This window comes from Thalassophryne amazonica, chromosome 11 (assembly GCF_902500255.1).
Source record: "Thalassophryne amazonica chromosome 11, fThaAma1.1, whole genome shotgun sequence".
Classification (NCBI taxonomy): Eukaryota; Metazoa; Chordata; class Actinopteri; order Batrachoidiformes; family Batrachoididae; genus Thalassophryne; species Thalassophryne amazonica.
In genome coordinates, this window is record NC_047113.1 from 52,169,785 (window position 1) to 52,192,204 (window position 22,420).

At 40.6% G+C, this 22,420-nt stretch overlaps 1 protein-coding gene across 3 annotated transcripts in view; it reads left to right on the forward strand.

The window, feature by feature from the left end:
- Positions 1 to 22,420, forward strand: part of fgf13a (fibroblast growth factor 13a) — a 322,215-nt gene that overhangs the window by 197,876 nt on the left and 101,919 nt on the right. Inside the window, exon 1 of one of the 3 annotated variants that reach the window (XM_034181667.1) lies at positions 15,890 to 16,446. The exons of the other annotated variants lie outside the window; for them this stretch is intronic. Within the exon in view, the coding sequence (XP_034037558.1) occupies positions 16,257 to 16,446 (190 nt within the window). The 5' untranslated portion in view covers positions 15,890 to 16,256. Of the gene's footprint in view, positions 1 to 15,889; positions 16,447 to 22,420 lie in introns of those variants that run through there. 3 annotated transcript variants of the gene reach the window in all.

Here is a 22,420-nt window from a genome sequence, read left to right on the forward strand (position 1 = left end):
ATAACATATATACAAAATCTTTAACAACCTCGTAGTACCATATCACCCCAATAGAGCGCTTCGCTCTCAGACTGCAGGCTTACTTGTAGTTCCTAGGGTTTGTAAGAGTAGAATGGGAAGCAGAGCCTTCAGCTTTCAGGCTCCTCTCCTGTGGAACCAGCTCCCAATTCAGATCAGGGAGACAGACACCCTCTCTACTTTTAAGATTAGGCTTAAAACTTTCCTTTTTGCTAAAGCTTATAGTTAGGGCTGGATCAGGTGACCCTGAACCATCCCTTAGTTATGCTGCTATAGACGTAGACTGCTGGGGGGTTCCCATGATGCACTGTTTCTTTCTCTTTTTGCTCTGTATGCACCACTCTGCATTTAATCATTAGTGATCGATCTCTGCTCCCCTCCACAGCATGTCTTTTTCCTGGTTCTCTCCCTCAGCCCCAACCAGTCCCAGCAGAAGACTGCCCCTCCCTGAGCCTGGTTCTGCTGGAGGTTTCTTCCTGTTAAAAGGGAGTTTTTCCTTCCCACTGTAGCCAAGTGCTTGCTCACAGGGGGTCGTTTTGACCGTTGGGGTTTTACATAATTATTGTATGGCCTTGCCTTACAATATAAAGCGCCTTGGGGCAACTGTTTGTTGTGATTTGGCGCTATATAAAAAAATTGATTGAATTGATTGAATTGAACCCTCTGGTGCCTTTCATTGTAAAAGATGTTTTTCTGTGAAGGGTGTCAAACTGCTGATGAAAAATGCTCTGAAACCAGTTATTATAAAAAAAGCTGCAAAGTTACATAAAAAGATGTTTTACTATTTTAAGCCAGATGAAACTAAAACTGGTGCGTATGTTATGTTTCGGACGCGGTCGGAGAACCGACCCAGCGTTTGAAGGACCCAGCATAAAATAAGCAGAGCACGGTTCAAAAGGTAACAGAATTTAATAAACATAACAGTGGGGTGATACAGTGCTAAACAACTAAACAGTCCGCGGTCTGGTGAGGTGAAAACACGGCGCGCTCTCAGCAGCGCAAATGGTCTGGAGCCACAGCAGTTCGGACCCAGGGACCCCGCCGACACCCCCCAGGTGGCCGCGACAAACCGAGTCTGTGAAGAAAGAAAACATGAGGTGAGTCCAACTCCACACAGAGAGACACAACTCAAAGGTGCACGCAATCAGCAAACACTTCCTGGCTTAAATCTATACATCAGCTTCTTACCCTGCAGGCACGGAACAACTCAGTTCAAATCTCCACTGCAGCAGAAGCTGATTAGACAATTAGCATAACGTGACAGCTCACTAACACAAGGTGTGAGGGACACCTAATCCACTGTCATTACTTCATAAAAGTCACCAAAACCAAATTACCTCAGGAAGTGTGCTGAAGAGCGTGAGACCTCATCCAATCCTCCTTCACAGACTGTGACGTCAAATCTGGAGCGGTCTCTGCGTCCGTGATGGTGAGATTGTTCTCCTGACGTCGATCTCACACGTCTGCTCACAAGGTCGAGTCTCTGGCAATCACACACTGTGCATTCAAGGTTTAAATGCAGCAATCTCTGATTAAGACAAAATACACCACAGCTGTGAGTCCTGATGACCTGCACGTGATAACAAGCCTCAGGTGTTCAGGGTGAGGTCCTGATGCTCAGCCACTCAGTCCTGAATGCATACCACCTGGTGGGAGAAACAGAAAACAAAAACCAAACCAGCCAAACACCCCAGCCCACAACAGCGTATTTGAAATATAGCATCTTAATACTCCACTGATTTATGATTTGTCTTCTGTTCTATTTTTGAAATGTTAAAACAGGCAATAAACAATAATACATATTTCATGGAAAACAAAACCTGTTGTGATGTGCACCTCCTCCTCCTCGTTGATTTTGCTGCCATGGTGCGGTTTCAAATACTTCTACACCTCTGAGGAACCTCCCCAGAGTGGAGAATGAGTTGGTTCACCCGCTGTGAGAGTTTATGAGATTCAGGTCGTTGAATCTCACACTGCTAACACCTCACTTTAATGCACACAGCACATGTTTTGGTTTGCAACAAAAACCCACGATCACCGAGTGTGCACAGACTGCATTTTATCCTGCTTTTTGAGTGACGGCTGCTTTCCTGTTCTTTATTACCCAACCCCCATTCTCATTGAACATATTCTGTCTTCTTGCTTAACCTCGTACACCATCACACACACACACACACACACACACACACACACACACACACACACACACACACACACACACACACCCTCTTACGTATGTGCAGTCGCTATGGTAACGCATGGTATCACCATGGCACTCGTGGCCCATGCTGCAAGCTGCTTCTGTAGTGGATTTACTATACGCGTGCACACAAAGACCACGCAGCCTGCAGGATGCTGCCATGCGGCTGAATGGGAAGCCTTTTCATCTTATCGGAGACAAACCGTTTTTACTCTGTTAATACTCTGCAATACCCCCCTGCTTTTGCACTTTTCAACATCATGCTTATGTGCTATAGATATTTTAACTAGAGTGCCTTGGAGGAAGCAGTGCCAGATTCCTCCTATGCAAATTTGCACTCTGTTAAAAATCACCAGCAAGGTTAACGTCCCCATTTATGCAGTGTATGCCCTTGGATGTAACTCCTGTCTTTTTGAAATTAGATGAGCATTAAACTGTGGGCGATATTGTGTCGCTCCAGGTTATTAATAAGAGGAGATAGTTGTAATTGTTTCATTATAAGTACACCGGTCAACATAGTGCTCTATCTTGATGTCACACATTCTTATTGAGCACTTTCCTCGGGTGTTTCGCTCTCTAGTGGCCAGGTTGGTGATGTCAAGTGGCTGGATTGTGCATCTGGTCAGGCTTTGCTCAGCATTCAAGCAGATTAGGGTGTTTAAGAAAGTGCAAACTGTCTCTTTCTGAGTCTTTTTTTTGTTTGTTTTGTTTTTTTTTTAGCAAAAAGTGCTGCACTCTCAATATCTGCACAGTTTTGACTTTATGGAGCAGCTTCTGACAAAAAAAAAGTACAGAGGAAAAACTGCAGTGTCTCAGTGCCTAAAAATATTAGCAACAGACAATTTGATGCCCAACAGAACAATGTGTCACTTGGAGACTGGGATCCTGAAGTCAAGCTATGTTCTCAGTTTGAAAGCAATCCAATAAATAAATACATGAAAGACTGTCATGTTGAGAAGAGTGGTTTATTTTTAAAAAAGAAAAGAAAAAGCATGTGGCTTTAAATGCTCAAATCAATTCTTACTAAGTAATTGTCTGAGTAAGTTTAACTATGAAGCTTTTAGAATAAAATGTCATCCTTCCTGCTGGGACACATGGGGGCCTGTATTAATAAATACTGGAAAACAGAGATGCACATTTTCATAATCATACTTCATGAAATACAGAAAATAATACATTAACAATCAGCTCCATAAAGAATTTGACTGCAACCCCGTTTTTCTAATCATGCATCTGTACACCATCACATTGGAATTGCAATGACTCGAGTTCAAAAGTTCCACTACTGATTGCACACATATTGATGGTGACACATTCACAGCCAGACATGATATATAGTCCATGGTCCAAGTAGGTTTTCGGTATTACTTAAAGGAAACAACACTTATAATCCAGCCTCAGTAGGCATACTGAGATTGACTGATTAGGTCAAAATTGGCTTTGGGCTCATGGAGTAGCATGACTTCATCCATACCTATTTGAAATCCTTAATTCTTTCAGTACTGGCACTCATCAGATACATAGACTCATATTCAGTCACCTCATGGCATTTGAAGCTACGGAGATGATTCTGCCAACATGGTAGAATATCCAACAAGAATTCAAGGAATTCTGTCCTTGGATAAGCCACTTTACCAGCATCATTCCAGTCCACCCAGTTGTAAATTTGCACTTGTCTTGGCCGGAGATGTTTCCTCTGAAGAGCTGGCAACCCATCAGAGGGGAACCACAGACTCTTATCCACTTCAAGTTACAGTATTGAGAGTTATGAACCAGCCTGATAGGCCTCAGAGCTTAAATAGGAATTCTGTGTTTGGCTATGTCCATATCTTTTAAGGAGAACAAATTTTGAAGTCTTTAGGGTCCTGCGGCTTCATGTTTTACTGTATGGTTGTGAGACTTAGATGCTAACCAGTGACCTCAGGTGATGACTGGTTGTCTAGCTGTTGTGGTCTGTCCCCTTTCCATGCCCTTTAGCCTTGTTAGTTGTCTTTGTGATGTGTTCCCTGTCTGTGTATTTATGTTTAATGTCATTGTGTTTCAGTCCTGTGTCCATATCTGGTAGTCATGCTGTTTTTCTGTGTTTGTAGCCTGTTTGAGTTCCACCTTAGTTGTTAGTCTTTTGTTCTTTGATTTGTGGGGTTTTACCTTGTGTTTTGGTACTTGGCTTTTGTGCTTGTCTGTAGGTGTGTCATTGTCTCCGGTCTCCCCTACACAGCTGCTTCACATTCCATAATCACACCACCTGTTACTCGTCTGTTGATTTGTGTCACTATTTTAGTACTGCACTGTTTCCTTTTCAGTTGACAGATTATTCTTTGACACCTCTGATGAGTTTGCCATCTGTGACATCCCATGGCCCTTTGTTTAATCTGATTGTTCGTTGCCTTCCTATGCCTGTATTTTGGTTTTGAGTATGACATTGACTCCTCTTGTGCCCTTCTGCACTCCCTCTGTATTTTTGGACTTGACTCCTGTGTTTTTGCTTAATGAATCACTGTTGTTCTCCACTTACATCCAGTGTGGTTACTACCTGCATGCTTGGGTTCACTCTGTACTCATCACACAACACTAGGTCTCTTCAGAAGATCTTTGTGTACCACTGGAATGACTGTGTCAAAATAATGATTACCTAGGAAGACTCAGATGAGGAGTATCATTTGCATTGTAGGGAAACATTAGCGCAGGGGTCACCAACCCTGTTCCTGGAGAGCACCTGCCCTGCATGTTTTCCACAACTACCTACTCAAGTCACACCTGATTTTTTAAAAAATGGTGTTTTCCAGCTCTTGATTGGCCGAGCACAACTGATAGAGTTAATTGTCTGAGCACACCTGATAGAGTTAATTGCCTGAGAGTGGAACAGGGAGAGTTAGAAAACATGCAGGGTAGGGACCCTCCAGGAACAGGGTTGGTGACCCCTGCATTAGCATATTAAGCATGCGGCTTGTTTCACTGTGCATAAACCAGCACATATATGTCTCAGTTTTGAGGCAGTGGCTGGAGAAGGCAACAGGATGCCCACGCTTCACCTGGCTGCTGCACAGAGACATTACTGTCAATCCATTTTGAGATGTTAGAAATCTGAACCTGAGATGAGAGACTGTGGAGACTTCTGGCACAGATGAAGCGTAAAGCTGGATGTCATCAGCATAGCACTGACAGAAAATGTCATGTGAGCAGATGATACCACTAAGTGGGTTGATGTACATAGCAAATAGGAGGGGTCCAAGCCCTGACTTTTGACATATGTGCCCAGGGTAGCCCAGACAACTGCAACTCCTCCAATTCAAGGATACCCCAAAGACACCAAACTGGCTAAGGGCAGTTCCTGAAAAGCCCAGGATCTGAAAATAGTGGTTGCTTTCAGAAATGTGTACATTAAGCATTCTTTTTATGTTTCCTCACTCTCTCACTATGTGTGCATGTGGGTTTGTGTGTACGTACAGCACAGTGAAGGTGCCCTGGGGAAGCCACAACATAGTGGCATTCTGGGGCACTAAAGTAATTAATAGACCCTTGACACATTGCAACACAAGCTACCAAAGTGCACACACAACACAGTTTTATCTCTTTAAAGTGACTACTTGTAGTGGGTCCTCTGTCTTTTTCAAGCTGAAAAATGATGTGTACTCGGCATTTAGATCAACTCATGCATGAGGGCGTGTTATCTGCCTGCTTTGACTTTCTGGCAGCAAAACTCCTTCAGATCAGTACCGTACTAGGTGAGATTTTCCAACCCAGTACATGAGCAAAATATGTTCTACACTGTTCAAAATGCTTTGAGTCTGCACCATAAACTACATGATATATTACTTTTGAGAATACACAAGAACCAGCCATACATTTTATGTTATTTTCTCAAACAAATCTGCAGAAGTCACAGTCGGTATCCAGCCTCCATGTGTACACTTTGGTGTGTGACGGGTGTTGCCATTAATACATCTCAACTTTCAGCTCCCCTCTGTGTCCTCCTAACTGTCACTGATACACCTAGCCATCATCATGAAGCATGTCACTGAGTTGAATTTGTCAGTATCAGAAGCTGGAATGTGTAGTAGTGGACAGATCCACCAGAGTTTGCTTACAGAACAGTCAGAGTTATAGGACAGAGCCAGATGGAGATTGTGTGCGGCAGTACTTTGTATCAGTGTGTGACAGTGTACTACAGTAGAATGTAGGGTCACACAACTGTACTTCTGCTGTGTTACAACAGTGTAGTGATGTCATAAGCAATGCTGCTGTGACAAAGTTAGCATTGTTTCAGAAAAGACAGCAGGAACTTTGACTGACACAATATGTAAGAGAGTGTGAAATCAGCAAGAAGACGGCATTTGGTGTATTTATAAAAGAGAGGAGCCATGATGGTTTCTAGCTGACATTTAGGGCCCTATCTTAACAGTCTATGGGCCGTGGTCTATGGCACATTGCGCACATCTAGTGGGGTGCATCTGCCTACACCAAAGGTGGGCAACGAGGGCCAAGACATTGCAGGTTTTCCTTGCAAACAATCATCTCAGCAGGTCAGTTTGCTGATGAGCTTCTCCGTTGAACATAAACTCCTGATCATGAATGAAATCACCTGCAGAGGTGATTGGTAGAAATGGAAAGCAGTGTTTTGGCCCTTCATGGCACATGATTGCCCATCCCTGCCCTACACATTGGACATAATACTGTGTGAAATCTTAGTGAAAACCAGAGTACTGAGTGCAAAAGGGCTGGAGTGTGGCCATACATCTAGTGTCACGTTTTTTTTCCGTGCTCCTATCACGAAATGAGTCAAATTTTCGTGACGGGATTTTTTTTTAACTCACTATTACTAACCCTACTCCTATCCCGAACCCTAACCTTAACCATAACCTAACCCTACTCCTTCCACCAACCCTAACCATAACCACCCCGACCCCCCTGCTTCACTTTTAATTTCATGCAGCCATCACAGAATGAATTAGAATGAATTTGTGCTGCCATGACGAAAATGAGGCACTTTTCATCATAATATCACAAACCAATAGATTAATGTATATTTCGTGCTGCTGAATCACGACTTGCCGTGAGACCAGGTTGGGCCATAACATGAAATATACCAATCAGATTGTGATCTGTCATTCCCTGTAAGGATGCACTGGAAGCTGGTGCATTGTTATTCAGAGGTCAAACACATAAGTGAGTGAGAATTTCTGGTGTATAAATAGATGTATGCACACAGTGCACATGTGTGAAATCAGCAGGCATAACACTGAAAGCATAGTAACTGCCCTGATAGGCACTTGCAACATCCACTGCTATGCAGAGAGATTGTTCACCAACTGCTGTGCATGAGTCATGCATGTAAGCTGCAGATGTTTCAGGTGGCCTTTGAGATGGATGTCACATGCAAATTCCTGACAGAATAGAAGTATTAACACCCATGGGCTGCATCACTTTTTAAGGTAAGTTAAAAACTGAGTTGGGCTAACACATTCTCACTGCCAACTCATCACATTTTTATGCTTGGTCGGCGCCCCTTTCTGTCACTATATAGTGAGTTAGGAAGCCCTGTAGCATCAATTAGTAATGGGTGGGGAGACGTGTTTTTTTTTTTTTGTTTTAAGCTGCAGTATTTCTCTCTGGCAGCGCACAGAGCTCTCTGTTTCACTTCCACATCATCAGGGAACCTTGATCTATGTTTTAGTTATAGCACTGTCATAGTTAATGTTGCTGTTGGTTTAGGTTGGGGTTTCCCTGTGCATCACACAGTGACACACCTGGGGCACCTGACTCATCACGTCTCAACATCTGGTCAAAATGAACCACTTCCATCAAAATGGGATGACTTGAGTGTGAGACTGCACTGCTTGGATTGGATATGTGCTCTTGACAACACTGCCATGTGGGCAGTGGTGGGCACAGTTTCGCTAAACTGCTAATTAGTGAAGCTAAGTTTTTTGTTAGCAAATTGATTTTTCAGCTAATTTTGAAAACCATCAGCGAACCACTTAGCTTAGTGAATAAAACTTAACAGTTAAAACCATGCATGTTAGCACCTACCTGTTACATGTTTTGCAACAGTTACACAGCTGTGAGCTCAATCCTCCCCCAGTAGAAGAGAGCAGAGAGGGTTGGTGCTGCCTCAGGGGGAAAAAAAAAAGTTATTTACATTCCACATGCAAAAGACAGACAGCAGGCAGGGGACATGAAACGCAATGCACTTTTCACTCATGGTTTTACTCATAAACAACTAATTACGGACAGTTTAGCGATATTAATAGTACCACTGTTATTTTTACAGAGAGAAAATATCTTTTAAAGGAATGTGGTATTCTGAAGGTTTGAGCCGCCAGCCTGCTGTGCTCTCTTGTGCTGAGGGAGGACTGAGCTCATAGCCGTTCATTTTTTATTTTACTCTGAAGCCTCGGTGGTGCTTAAACTTGAAACTGGCTTATCAGTAGCCAACAGTACTAAAAGTTCAAGGTTAGCTGTAACTTACGCAAATTATTATTATTATTATTATTATTATTATTATTATTTATTTATTTATTTATTTATTTTTTTGCGGTTTATCTGTTTGGCGTTATGAAAGGTAACTTTTCAGTTACTGTAACGGATTAGAGGTTACTGAAACTAACTTTTTTGTTAGCTGTGCCCGCCACTGCATGTGCGCTATCTGCACTCTGACACAGATGGATTGAGCGTGGTTTTATCTTTTCTTGAGCATGGATTGTCTGATTAATGTTCAAAGTGTGTCTATTAGGCTTTGTGATGATGTGTTAGCCTACGTTTTCAATTCCAAGTTCCACATATATATTAAGTTCAGACCTCATGTGAATACTGAATGATGTAAATAATACTTTTTACAAGAAACATAAAGTGCACAAATTAGATTTTGGGAGGAAAAAATGAGCCAAAAGCAATAAAAAAGTTTCTCTGGCCCCATATGTCCTGCACCTGCTTGAACAGATGTATAGTGTTCTTCAAATGGAATCTGCAACATAATTAGTGCAGATAATTATATTCCAAATGGATTAACAGTTATTTGAAGACACTGCAAGCTGTGTTTCCTAGTACAGTATGAAAAGCTACCATAACCAGAAAACTGCAGTTCTAACTGATAATATTGGTACTGGGTATTTAGATGATCTTATAAGACAGAAAATGTTACAGGTAAGGCACATATAGGCTAGTATAACAACAGAATGCACATTGCAATAAAACATCTGATGTGTTTTTGTGCATATGTGATCCTAAGTCATTTTTATTATTGCTTGTAACTGTATAGGCATTATCATACTGTAATGATCATAGCATATGTTTGTATGTATGTATGCAACATTAATTATTTAATTATCTTTAGTTCATTTTAACCTTGCAAGATGCTTTGACAACATATTTTATGAATTTTATTATTTTTTTTATTTTTACTGTTAATCATGTGACACAAACATTAGAGTGCGCTTGCCACAAACATTCCCTCTGTTACATTATTAATAATCACTTATGGACAGTGTGCGTGACAGTTAAAGTAACTGACTTGCCACAAATATCTTTCTTGTCCTTTAATATACATCTGTTTCATATCAATGCAGTGATAAATATTTGATCATAGTGGCTATGCCTCATTTGACAGCAGCTTGTATTGCATGAATTCTATTTATTTATTTATTTGTGGTGGTGAACTCGCTATTGTTCAGATTCAGAAGATTCAGAAGAGGCCGGCATGAGGACTTTATGCGGACATTCCACTGTTTAAGGACATTTTGTAATGAAAGACGTGCACGCAAATTCGCCGTCATTTCCGTGACGACTTGACGAATCTGTGTGCGCCGCGACAGGAAAAACACCTCCGTGTTGAAAACCATTTGTAAAATTCAGGCGGCTTTTGATGGCTTTCAACAAGTGAGTAACTGAGAAATTGTTTAACAGCTTGGACATGTTCCAACTTGTCCGTTAAGGTTTCCAACGGAGGTGTTTTTCCTGTCGCGACCCCCCGCGGTCGGGTCCAGCCCGACATGCGACTCTGCCCGCACGTTCTTTCATTACAAAATGTCTGTTAACAATGGAATGTCTGAATAAACTCCTCATGCTGACTTCTGAAAGTTCTCTGTTCTCTGACAACTTCCTGGGTCAACAGAGCCTGAAATGTGGAAGATTTCAACTTGAAAAGGCGAGACGCTGCCGCCTCAAAGCGCAGATCGCCGTCAGGTGCCGTGGGCCGTCCTTAAAGCGACACTACCAGACCAAAATCTCTCATCAGCCGTTAAAATTTTTACCGAAAACCACCTGAATTTATCGAATAGTGTCCACTCAGTTGTGCCTTACAGCTTTTGAAAAATTTTTTATCAAACAAAGCAGCAGTCTCTGAGCCATTCCTAAACAATGAAAAAGTCGACGAGAGGGTGGGCGACTCCTCACTCAAAGACTGCCCACAGGCGAATTACGTAACCGACAGGCGTGAAAAAACTCTCGCATGCCCACGAGGGTTCAAGCATGTCTGATGTAATCACACGTGATTCAAATCCATATGGTTTTTGAAAAAAATAATAAGGTTGGATACTTTTCTAATAGACCTTGTATGTCCATTCAAAACCAAAATGACAATAAAAATGTGATGATATTTAAAATCCTCTAGTGGACACCTTGTGCATGAGCTATTCCTGATAATTTTACTAAATCAAGCATCTCAAATAGATGTGCTACAACACTACAGTAACTCAAACTGCCACCTGATTAAAATGTTTTTAGCTTTTAATCCTTTGCTTTTCCTTTCCAGTATGTCGAGGATTTGTTGTTGTTGTTGTTGTTGTTATTATTATTATTATTTCTTATAACTTTCACACTTATGGAATGCTGTGGTGCAGTTGGTACCCTTTAGTGTGGATATGTTGCACTTTACAGTTTGACCACTTGCTCCATCTAGTGGTAACAACTGTGCACAGTTCCAGTGTTCACTCCCAAAAGTCCTACAAATATTTTTAGACCATCCAATTCCATAAATATACACATAACGCTGCAATTCTCAGAAATACTTTACATGTTGTAGTTACACCTTTAATATACACATTAAGATAAATTTATGTATTTTTAAAAGTCAGATTTGATCAAAACGTGTTCGACTTTCACAAAAAGAATTGTCTTAAAAAAAACACTTTGCTTAATGCACTTCGATTCCTCTGTTGATTCTACATCGATATTTTTTTCAGTCGAACGGGGAAAGGCTTGTATAACCGGTTTAGTCGACGCATTATCGGATCATTTTACATCGTTTTTGTAACATGAGAACAAAGTCTGCTCTGGGTTAGGGGTTAGGAAGCCCAACATGAGGCAGCATTTTCGATCACTTTTGGTCAAAGCCTCCAGAGTGCAGCGCCACAGTCAACAAGACCTCGAAATGAATGTTTAATGAGCATTTTAGGAGTCGTAATGGCACGTCGCTAATGTCCTGTAATGATCTGCTGCTGGTGGCCACGCCTCGATGCTTTCTCCTCCACGACGCCTCTGACAGTTCTGTCTGTGTGAACTTTTGCTTGGATGGAGTAGAATCCGGATCCGCTTTCACTTCAGCGTCCGAGTCTCCGCTTCGACTTCCAGCGACACAAACATGACTTTTCCCCTCAGAAAGTGCGTCTCAGGTAGGAGGCTGGTACCGGTTCGTTTCCTGTTGCTTTTAAAAGTATGTGCGATTGTGTAACACAGCGGCATCAATACAAAAGAAACAAATTAGCCGCAGTTATTCTCTTTTTGTGCTCCGTTGCTTTCCACTGAACTGGAGCTGTCCGTAGTGCTGAAGTGCAGATTTTATACTGTAAACGATCTCTGTCGTTTTTGTGCCTTTTTCCTCCTTTTAAAAAAAAATAAATAAAGCTGTGATATTGATTATTCAGAAAACATATTGTTTTGTTTATGTCATTTCTCCGCAACTTTTTCGTTTACACAGTGAATTTTATAGCATTATCCGACACTGAAGGAAACGCTTGTGGTCCCATTCAAAACATCATAGTGTTGATCAACTTGATTTAATACTCCAATAGAGTTAATGGAACGCTCCTTTGAATGAGACCATATTCACTCCGAGTATTTATTTAACACTGCAAAATTTGCAGTGTATATACATAATCCTGGAGGGGGGCTTTAGTCCATGGGGCAAGCAGGTTTTCAGTTCCACTAAACGGGACAAAACAACACTTAGAATCCAGCCTCAGCTGGATTCTAAGGGTTTTAAAAAGAAATAGTTTAAACCATGTGTCATGCTCATAGAATCCAATGTACATCGACTCTATTTGACCTTTATTTTGAATACCAGACATTCAACACAGTCAAAACTATATAGTAATCCTTTGATTTCAACCAATAATTTACATCATTTGTACTGAAATTGGAGCAGCTTTATCTTGTGACCCCTGTACACACTGAAACTGACCTTTGTCACTATTTTTGCTGTTTTTATCCCATAACTCCATAACATTCAGACATAGTTAGTCCAAACTATACCTTTTGGGAATCATTATGATCAGACAAATAATGTGGTATATTCTGCAACATGACTGGAGCATTTTTAAATTTTGACCTCTGTGTAACCCTTCATTGACCCTTACCTGGCTATCGCTACCACCCTGGGATGGTTAGCATACATTTTTGGGTAGGCCTTGGTACACTGAGACTGGATTAGCGTCGTTTAGTCCCCTTAAGTGGTACCAATTAAAATTGATGACTGCCTAATGGACTACTTTCCTCCTTTTAGCTCCATATGTTGTTTTGACACAAGTTTTACAGTCGATGTATATGAGACTGGTGCACAGGGGCCTTGAACCGAGAACCTTCTGCTTTAGACGCACCTGGCTTCCAAGCTACTATTAGAAATGTAAAACCCATTATGGGACAGTTTTGGTTGTAAACTGTAGATGGCGCCATTGGTTAGGTTGAGGAGTGATGGAGTGGACAGAGGGAGGAGATGAAAAGACATCAGGCCATAAATACCCTGTCAGTTTTCACTGTTAGCGTAATAACTGTGCTTCAGCATGTGCCTGTTTCATGATGTGAAATTGATCATGTGTGTTCACCAGAATGAAAGATAAACAATTGTCGAAGCTGGGAAACTGTAGAAGTAATATTCTAAAATACAATTTCATTTTACTTTTATTTATGAGACAGTCCAGTCCTGCGTGCATGCAACCTCCATGTCTCACTACCATTTGTGCACAAACAAGCAATTAGAAAGTATGACTATTTTAAGATTTGCATTTCATATGTTTAAGTAAATAAATAAATGAGGTGGGAACACAAGACAAAATATATACAGCTTAAAAGTCAACACACAGTCAATTTCATGAGATTTTGATTGCAAACTCACTTCTTGTGAGAAACTGATGTGCAGTTTTTAGTTAATATTAGAAACCCTCTGGTGTTTTTGTGATACACTATTCTAATCCCATATAAATTCTCCCCATTAGCAGTTTGCACAAAACAGCATATTTTTGTATTTTCTTAACATTATGCCCATTTTTGTCCACTAAAACATCAACAATTGAGAAGATTTTGATTACAAACTCATTTTCCTTACGTTCTGACAATTTAAAAACATTTTAACATTTTTTCCTTTTTGTGATACACTATTCACGCCCCACAAAAATTGGACATAGCACTTTTCACAAAGGTATCCTTTCTCATTTTCTTAATTTGATATTGTCCACTAAGTAATCAACAATTTATGGGATTTTGATTAGAAACTCACTTTCTTTAATTTGGATGAACTTTTATTTTTAATAAACTTTGTTCTTTTTATGATCTTCTAATGCAGTCCCATAAAAAAATCTACACAGCAGTAGTTTTCACAAAACTGCACCTTTTTGCATATTTTTCTTAACTTTATGTCCAGTTTTGTGCATTACGTCATGAACAATTTATGAGATTTTGATTACAGACTCATTTTCCTTAAAGCTGTATGGCCTTTGTCTTTTCTTTTTTTTAAAGATTTAAGTCATAAAAAGAATTTTCTTTGGCAACACTAGAATTTTATTCCTTAGCATTTAAATAGGGGATTTATTAAATTAGATTGTGAATATGATCAAAATTCATGCTATCTGAAAATTTAGAATTTCAGCCCACATGGGTTGAAATTCAAGTGATCAGACGCCATGACCTACATTTGGTAGTGACATCATAGATCATGTGAGGGCTTCCCCTGAGCTGCGTGAAGATGTTGTGAAGGAAATTTAAACTGACCTCATAAACAACATAGGTATGGAGGAGAGGAGAGGTAGCAGACCTGGTAAAGTGACTGAAAGTGCAAGAGAAAGACGCAAAGCTGAGGAAGACAGAAAGCAGAGAAGCAGCTGATAAACATATGTGATCAGAGGATGCTGGTCGAAGGCCGGGGACAGCTCACAGGTTTAGAGGGTGGAGCAGTACGGTCTCTTGTACAGTTTACCATGACAATGTTTTACAAAAGTGTTTTGTTGACAAATCCAGGCAGTACATGATTGTAAACAAACATACAATGATGTCTGTTGTTGATGAATTGTTTTGTTTTTTTTTTATTATTATTATAATGGAAAAATCTCAAAACATCACACATACGGGTGCGCACACACTTCCTCCTGCAGTTCATGTGCATGATTGTGTTTGTGGAATTCCCCCAGATGGTCTCTTCATTAAAATGAACTGCAATTTTGCAATGTTACAAAAATAAGCCGACATTATAAAGCTTGGATTCTGGTAGAAACTAAATTTTGCTAGTTTTTTGAAATTTGAAAGGGTGTACAGTTTTAAGTTTTGACTTAAGTTTGGAGGGAAAATTATCATTTTGGTGTTTTTGTGATATATTAATTTAATACCATATAAAATCCACACATCAGTAGTTTGCACAAATCTGCAAGTTTTGTCCACTAAGCCGTTACCAGTTTATGAGATTTTGATTACAAACTCACTTTCCTTTACTTTTGACTTACTTTCATATATATATATATATATATATATATATATATATATATATATATATATATATATATATATATATATATATCACTTCGGATTTTGTAATATACTAATTTAATCTCATATAAAATCTGCACAAATCTGCATGTGTTCTCATTTTCTTAACTTCATCTCCAGTTTTGTTCAATAAATCATCAGCAGCGTCTGAGACTTTGACAACAAACTCACTTTGCTTAAGTTTTAACTTTTATAATTTTTGTTTTTTAGACATATTAATTCAATCTCATGTAAATTCTCTTTACATCAGTAGTTTGCACAAAACTGCGTCTTTTCGCATTTTTTTTTAACTTCAGTCCAGTTTTGTTCTTTAAGGCATCAACAATTTAGCACTCTCTTTACCCTCAACCACCACTACCACACCCTCTACTGTCAGGTGTGTGTGTGTGTGAGTGTGTGTGTGTGTGTGTTGGGGGGGGGGGGGGGGGGGGGGGTCACTGCTGCTTATCCCCCTCCTCTCTCTCCTTCCTCAGTGTCCAGGTTGTTGGTGCCGATGCTCCGAGCGGCGCACAGTCTTTGCGCTCTGCTGCCGCTGCGTCCACAATGAGGCGCCTCTCACCATCACCTTTCATCGCTTCGCTTCAACACAAACAGAGAGAAAGGACGATAATGGAATCTCCTCCTCAGTGACTCGCTCCAGCTGCCTTTCTTAAAAGCGCGGTGTAAAATTACAGCGGCGGCTGCGGCGGATGAGGGGAACAGGCGCCTGCAAACAGGTGTTAAGATCCACTCACGACCCCGACGCACCATGTGCGCGCACTGAAAGAGGGGTCTGTGCGTGTTTGTGTTGATGCAGACGAAATGATACGTCTGGAGGAACACGCGGGTGCCTGGTGGCGAAACTTGTCACAGCTTCACGATGGAACGCGCGTCTTTTAATTTGAATCACTTTTTTTCTGCAGAGATGCATCAGATCGTCGTTGAATTCAGTCACTCATTATTTTCTTCCATTTGAAATCATCGCCTAGAGACGTTACTGCTCCTGGACATTTTTTTTTAAAACAGAGTCCAGTTTTCTGGATTTCCTCCGATCGACTCTGGAAGTTTTTTCTAAAGAACCTCCAAACTGGCTATGGCCGCAGCGATCGCCAGCTCCCTCATTCGGCAGAAAAGGCAGGCGAGGGAGCGGGAGAAGTCCAATGCCTGCCGCTGCGTCAGCAGCCCCAGTAAAGCCAAAGGAGGCTGCGAAAAGCCCAGCAGACTCAACGTCTTCTCCAGAGTCAAACTCTTTGGCTCCAAGAAGAGGAGACGGAAGCGACCAGGTCTGTTGCGCAGTTTGAGCTTCGACCATCATGTTTCAAAATGCACTTACAAATGAAGTTCTAACGCATGTTTCTGCCGAACTTCACTTTTAACATTAGCGCGCGCAGACAAAGCATCAGTTTACTGATGATCATCTTTTACAGACTTAGAAAAGTACAGTTTGGAAATCAACAAAGAGACCAAACAGAACCACTGTAAATTTAACTGGACAGGATTGTTTAATAATCCCTCTTTTATTCTGTAATTCCAAAGTAATGATTTCAAGGCGCACTTGAAGGCTGAACTCTGTTGATATTTGATGCAACAAAAAGTGTATCTAAGAAGACGTTAACACATTTTAAGAAACTAACAAAAGCTTTAACTTACTTTTATTTAGCAAATTTCACGTTTAGCACAAGAAATGACGTTTTATTTACGTTTTTAATGTCCTTTTTTTGCTGAAATCTTAATTAGTTGAATAATAGCAATAATGATGGTGATGAGTGTACCCCCTTTCTGTGTCCCTGCTGTTTGCACCTAAAATTACCTCCACTAACATGCTGAAGAGGAATTAAGTGTTTATACTTCTGTCTTTCTGACTTTGGACAAGATAACTCAAAAAGTAAAGGGTGGACTTTGGTGATGTTTAGTGGATGAATCATTCTTTGGTCAGAAAAGATCTGATCACATATTGATGATGATTAAGATCTGCTGCAAAATTTGATCTCTTTATGCAAAAGTTTTGCTTTATAACATCACTAAGGGCCCTTTCACACATAGTACAAATGTGGTCAAATTGTGCATGAAGTAGGAATCATATGCAATATGTGTAAAATCATAGCTGTCTCTAACGCCTCGTACACCTGTTGCTACAACTATTTGCACACGCCAGCGGCTGAAAGACAAGAGTGTGAGCTGTGAGAGCCCATTCAATCCCTCTCACGGCAGGTGTTGGCCAGATTCCAGGTTATACACACAAATATCTAACACCGCTCGCTTGGCACTTAGAAAATGTGTGGCCATTCGCGCTGTTAACACGACAATAGTCAGCAGATGATCACTTTCAAACTGGGGTGAACTTTAAGTGTCCCTACAACTGTGGAGTTGCTGAGTACACATGTGCAGCCCAGTCTCACATTTTTTTTGTCCTCCTGTCACAAACCCTAAACCCCAACCCTAACCTTAGCCACAACTTAACCCTATTCCTTCCCCTAACACTAGCCATAACCACCCCGACCCCCCACTGCACTTTTAATTACTTGCACCAGTCACGGAATGAATTAGAATAAATTCATGCTCCCATGACAAAAATTTTGCACTTTTCATGCCAATATGACAAACCAATAGATGAATGTATATTTTGTGCTGCTGAATCACGACATGCCGTCAGACTGGGTTGATATGTGGCGTGCCAGAGTGTCAGCTCCCCCCAGAACACGTGTGCACGTGTTATGCGTGCTCCTCCCCCCAACACACGTGTGCATGGGGTTTGCGCACCTCCGCAGTCGAGGTGCCTCTCATCTGATCACAGAGTGACACCTTGGTTTGTGCGGTGACCGGACAGGGGGCATGGCTGGCTGTCTCTGGTCCTGGACCTTACAGCTGCAGAACATGTACCGTGTTTTGAGGGACACGTGCGTGCGTGTGCTTGCTGTCCTCATGTGGAAATACATAAAAATATATATCGCTTTTGCTGTGGGCTGGAGAGTGTGCAAAATGACAGGCTGTCCCAGGTGAAATGGACCGTCAGTTCATGTGGACATGCAACAGTCGATCTGAATGTCACGTCTGTCTGACAGCCACACGCGTGTCCTGGTAGCGGCGTGCCCCAGGACTATATGACAAGCCAACAGTGCAACAAATACGCCACTTTCAGTCACATATCAGCAGAACTATTTGGTCAGTTATCACGGTGCTTTTTTCTCTTTTTTTTAACAATACGTTTATGTCCATGTTGATTTCAGGCATTTTTCTGCACCTTTCACTGGACAGTGATGGTAGCGCAGTGGTAAAGTTTCTGGCTGGCAATCAGAGCTTTTGTAAATTGCAGGTTCGAATCCGGTGGGTGGCATGTATTTTTTTTTTCACAGCAGCTGCGCGATGTGGTTACACATGCTCGAGCTGCTCAATTTCAATTTATTTGATTTATATAGTGCCAAATCACAACACAGTTGCCTCAAGGTGCTTCACACAAGTTAGGTCTAACCTTACCAAACCCTCAGACTGTGTTCCTGCTGTGATGGTTTTGTGCACGCTCATGCACAACACCGTCGTGTGCACAAAACCATTGCAGCAGGTTCGTTCATGCCTGCCCCTCGGCTGTATGTTTTCGTGGTTCGTTCATACAACCCCAATTCCAATGAAGTTGGGACATTGTAAATATGTAAATAGAAACAATGTAAATAGAAACAGAATACGATTTGCAAATCCTCTTCAACCTATATTCAATTGAATACACCACAAAGGCAAGATATTTAATGTTCAAACTGATAAACTTTATTGTTTTTGTTCAAATATTTGCTCATTTTGAAATGGATGCCTGCAACACATTTCAAAAAAGCTGGGCCAGTGGTATGTTTACCACTGTGTTTCATCACCTTTCCTTCTAACAACACTCAATAAGCGTTTGAGAACTGAGGACACTAATTTTTGAAGCTTTGTAGGTGTAATTCTTTCCCATTCTTGCTTGATGTACAACTTCAGTTGTTCAACAGTCTGGGGCCTCCATTGTCATATTTTGCACTTCATAATGCACCACACATTTTCGATGGGTGACAGGTCTGGACTGCAGGCAGGCCAGTCTAGGACCCGCCCTCTTTTACTACGAAGCCACGCTGTTGTAACACGTGCAGAATGTGGCTTGGCATTGTCTTGCTGAAATAAGCAGGGACGTCCCTGAAAAAAACGTTGCTTGGATGGCAGCATGTGTTGCTCCAAAATCTGGATGTACCTTTCAGCATTTTCTGATGGTGCCATCACAGATGTGTAAGTTGCCCATGCCATGGGCACTAACACACCCCCATACCATCACAGATGCTGGCTTTTGAACTTTGTACTGGTAACAATCTGGATTGTCTTTTTCTCTTTTGTCCAGAGGACACACCGTTCATGATTTACAAAAAGAATTTGAAATGTGGACTCATCAGACCACAACACACTTTTCCACTTTGCGTCTGTCCATTTCAAATGAGCTCAGGCCCAGAGAAGGCGGCAACATTTCTGGATGTTGTTGATGTATGACTTTCGCTTTGCATGGTAGAGTTTTAATTTGCACTTGTAGATGTAGTGAAGAACTGTGTTAACTGACATTGGTTTTCTGAAGTGTTCCTGAGCCCAAGCGGTAAGATTCTTGATGTTGGTTGTTGTTGATATTTTTTCATGCAGTTGTTCACAAATTTGCCTTATGATGTCACAAAGATTTGTAATCTTCACACTGTTTGTTTCTCTCACATAGAAGTAATGCATATATTTCAGGAAAAAGATGGTCCAGTTTTAGTGATAGAGGAGAGATAATTACATTTTTGTGATAATTACAATTGGCCTTAAAATTTTGTCTCTAGCATTTTTCATCTTATGATGTTACAAAGATCTGTTATCACCATCCTGTTTGTTTCTCTCACAACCACAGAAGTAAAGCATGTATTTCAGCAAAAACATAGTACTATTTTAGGATAGAAGAGAAATGGTTACATTTTGGTGATGATCCAAATTTGCTCCAAAACAGTCACTTTTTTTTATATCTTCATTTTATGGTCTCATAAAGAAGTTTAATCTCAACACTCACATCTGTTTCGCAGAATGTTATGGTCTGTTCATGCTGTGTAAATTAAAAATGTCCTATGATTTATGCTTTTTTTGTTTAGTGATCACAGTAATTTATCATTAAATCCCCTATGTAAAGGTATAAAGGCTTGAATGTGAAACAATAGAGCTAATAATGACGCTGTAAATTTTACTGTTGGCAGAGGTATGGACTCTATTATTGTTCTTCTAGTTCTTATTAAATTGGTCTTATTAGTTTAGAGACATGGGTGTGACTGTTCTTAGGGTCTAAAATATCCACTTCCAATTGAGATTACTGCCCATGTGCCCAGACATAACAGCTGCAGATCTGTTTTCTCCTGTTAATGGTTGTGACTTCATTCACCCCATCCGTCTGTTTCATATGCTGTAATTCCTTTGACACACACTAAAATGTAAGTGTGTATTTGTGGAAGCTCATTGCTTGTGTAATTTCCTCATTTCCACTTTCAATTTGTATGATGGAAAGAGGACAGAAAACTGCCTGTCTGTGATTTTCTCTAAGCATGGACCTGATATTTGGAGAGAAACTACAGATGGGTCAGTGTGCAAGGTGAATTTGAAGATTGTCCTTAGTTTATGCAACATCATACTCACATGTAATGACAGGAGAGAGAGAGAGAGAGAGAGAGAGAGAGAGAGAGAGAGAGAGACCAACCCACCTGCACTTATCTAAGCTGTATTTTCTCTTTTTTTCCAGTAATACTCCAAGGAGATGGCATAACTGCAGCTTTTTTGAGCTTCCTAAAAAATTAAGTTCTTAAAATATAACCTGTTGGCACTGCAATTATCAAATGATTGGTTGGTGGATTTACAGAGATAATGATTGTTATTTTGATAATGTTATTTTGATTCCACTTCTCCCTGCGACAGACTGGCGTCCTGTCCTGGGTGTACCCCGCCTCGCACTCTATGACTGCTGGGATAGGCTCCAGCCCCCCGCGACCCTTAATTGGACTATGCGGTAGAAGATGAATGAATGATTCCACTTCTTAAAATAATAACATTTCTTCTTTTTCTATATTTTATGAAAGTGTGAAGTGAATATCTAAGTTATGGACTGTTCAGTGGACTGGTGACTGGACAGAGGAAATGTAATTTGAAGAGGTTACCTTTGGCTCTATGAAATGGTGACCTTAAAAATGCAATTTTCTGACATTACTAGATGAAGCAATAAGTTAATTGTGGAACAATCAACAGAGTAAACAACAAAAAACTAAGTGTTTAGCCCTCAGATTACATGACGTGTTGGAACAACATTACGGTACCACCACAGTAAAGAACATTCTAACTGGATCAGTGAAAAGAAATTACTTTAAAGACTTCATGCACTTAACACATGACCAGAGGCAATTTCTTTAAGACTGCAAGGGAAGCTCAGCTTTCCCTAAAATGTCAAAAAAAATTTTTTTTTTTAATTGTTTTATGTCTTGTCTCTGTACGACACGTCAGAGACAAAGAGATCAAGGTGAAGACATGCTAGAAACGTCCATGGTCATCTTACATGAGCCTCCACAAAGTGTTTGTTGCACCAACTCTTGTTTGACACCTTTTAAAACATTTGGCAGACATCTTTAACCAAAGCAAAGTCATATGGTGACAGAATTAACATCCAAAGGTGCTGCTGACCTGCACCACAGGAGCAATTTCAGCTTCAATGTCTTTTCTAAAGGACATTTTGACACTCAGACGGATGAAATCACTGACCTGAAGAATTTCCTGTTCACCCCACAGAGGCGCAGACTTTGATGTGGCTTTTTAAAAATTCTTTATTACCAAATTGAAGAGTGTCACTCTGTGATCAACCCTGTTCACCGTAGAGCAAAAAACTAAACTCAGTGATGCAAACAGTGCAATGCTGGCAAAGCTGGATTTCTTGTCCTCCCCAACTTTAAACCATTTACTTTAATTTGCATGACCTTCTTACATAAAACAAACATCATTTAAGTCAGTCTGTGCATTTTATGTGCTGTTTGTTCACCTGCAGTAACCTGCATACGACATATTGCACACCACGGAACCTTATTTATTTATTTTAAGTTCTTCAGGGGGCAATGAAGCAGTAAAACAAATGCCAAAGCAACTGGAATTGCAATACCCCTTTTCTCCAGTAGATATAGGTCCCTACCCCCCTAAAAATAATTCTTATCTGATCATACAGGAAGTCAGTGAAATTTGGGGTAAGATGTTTTC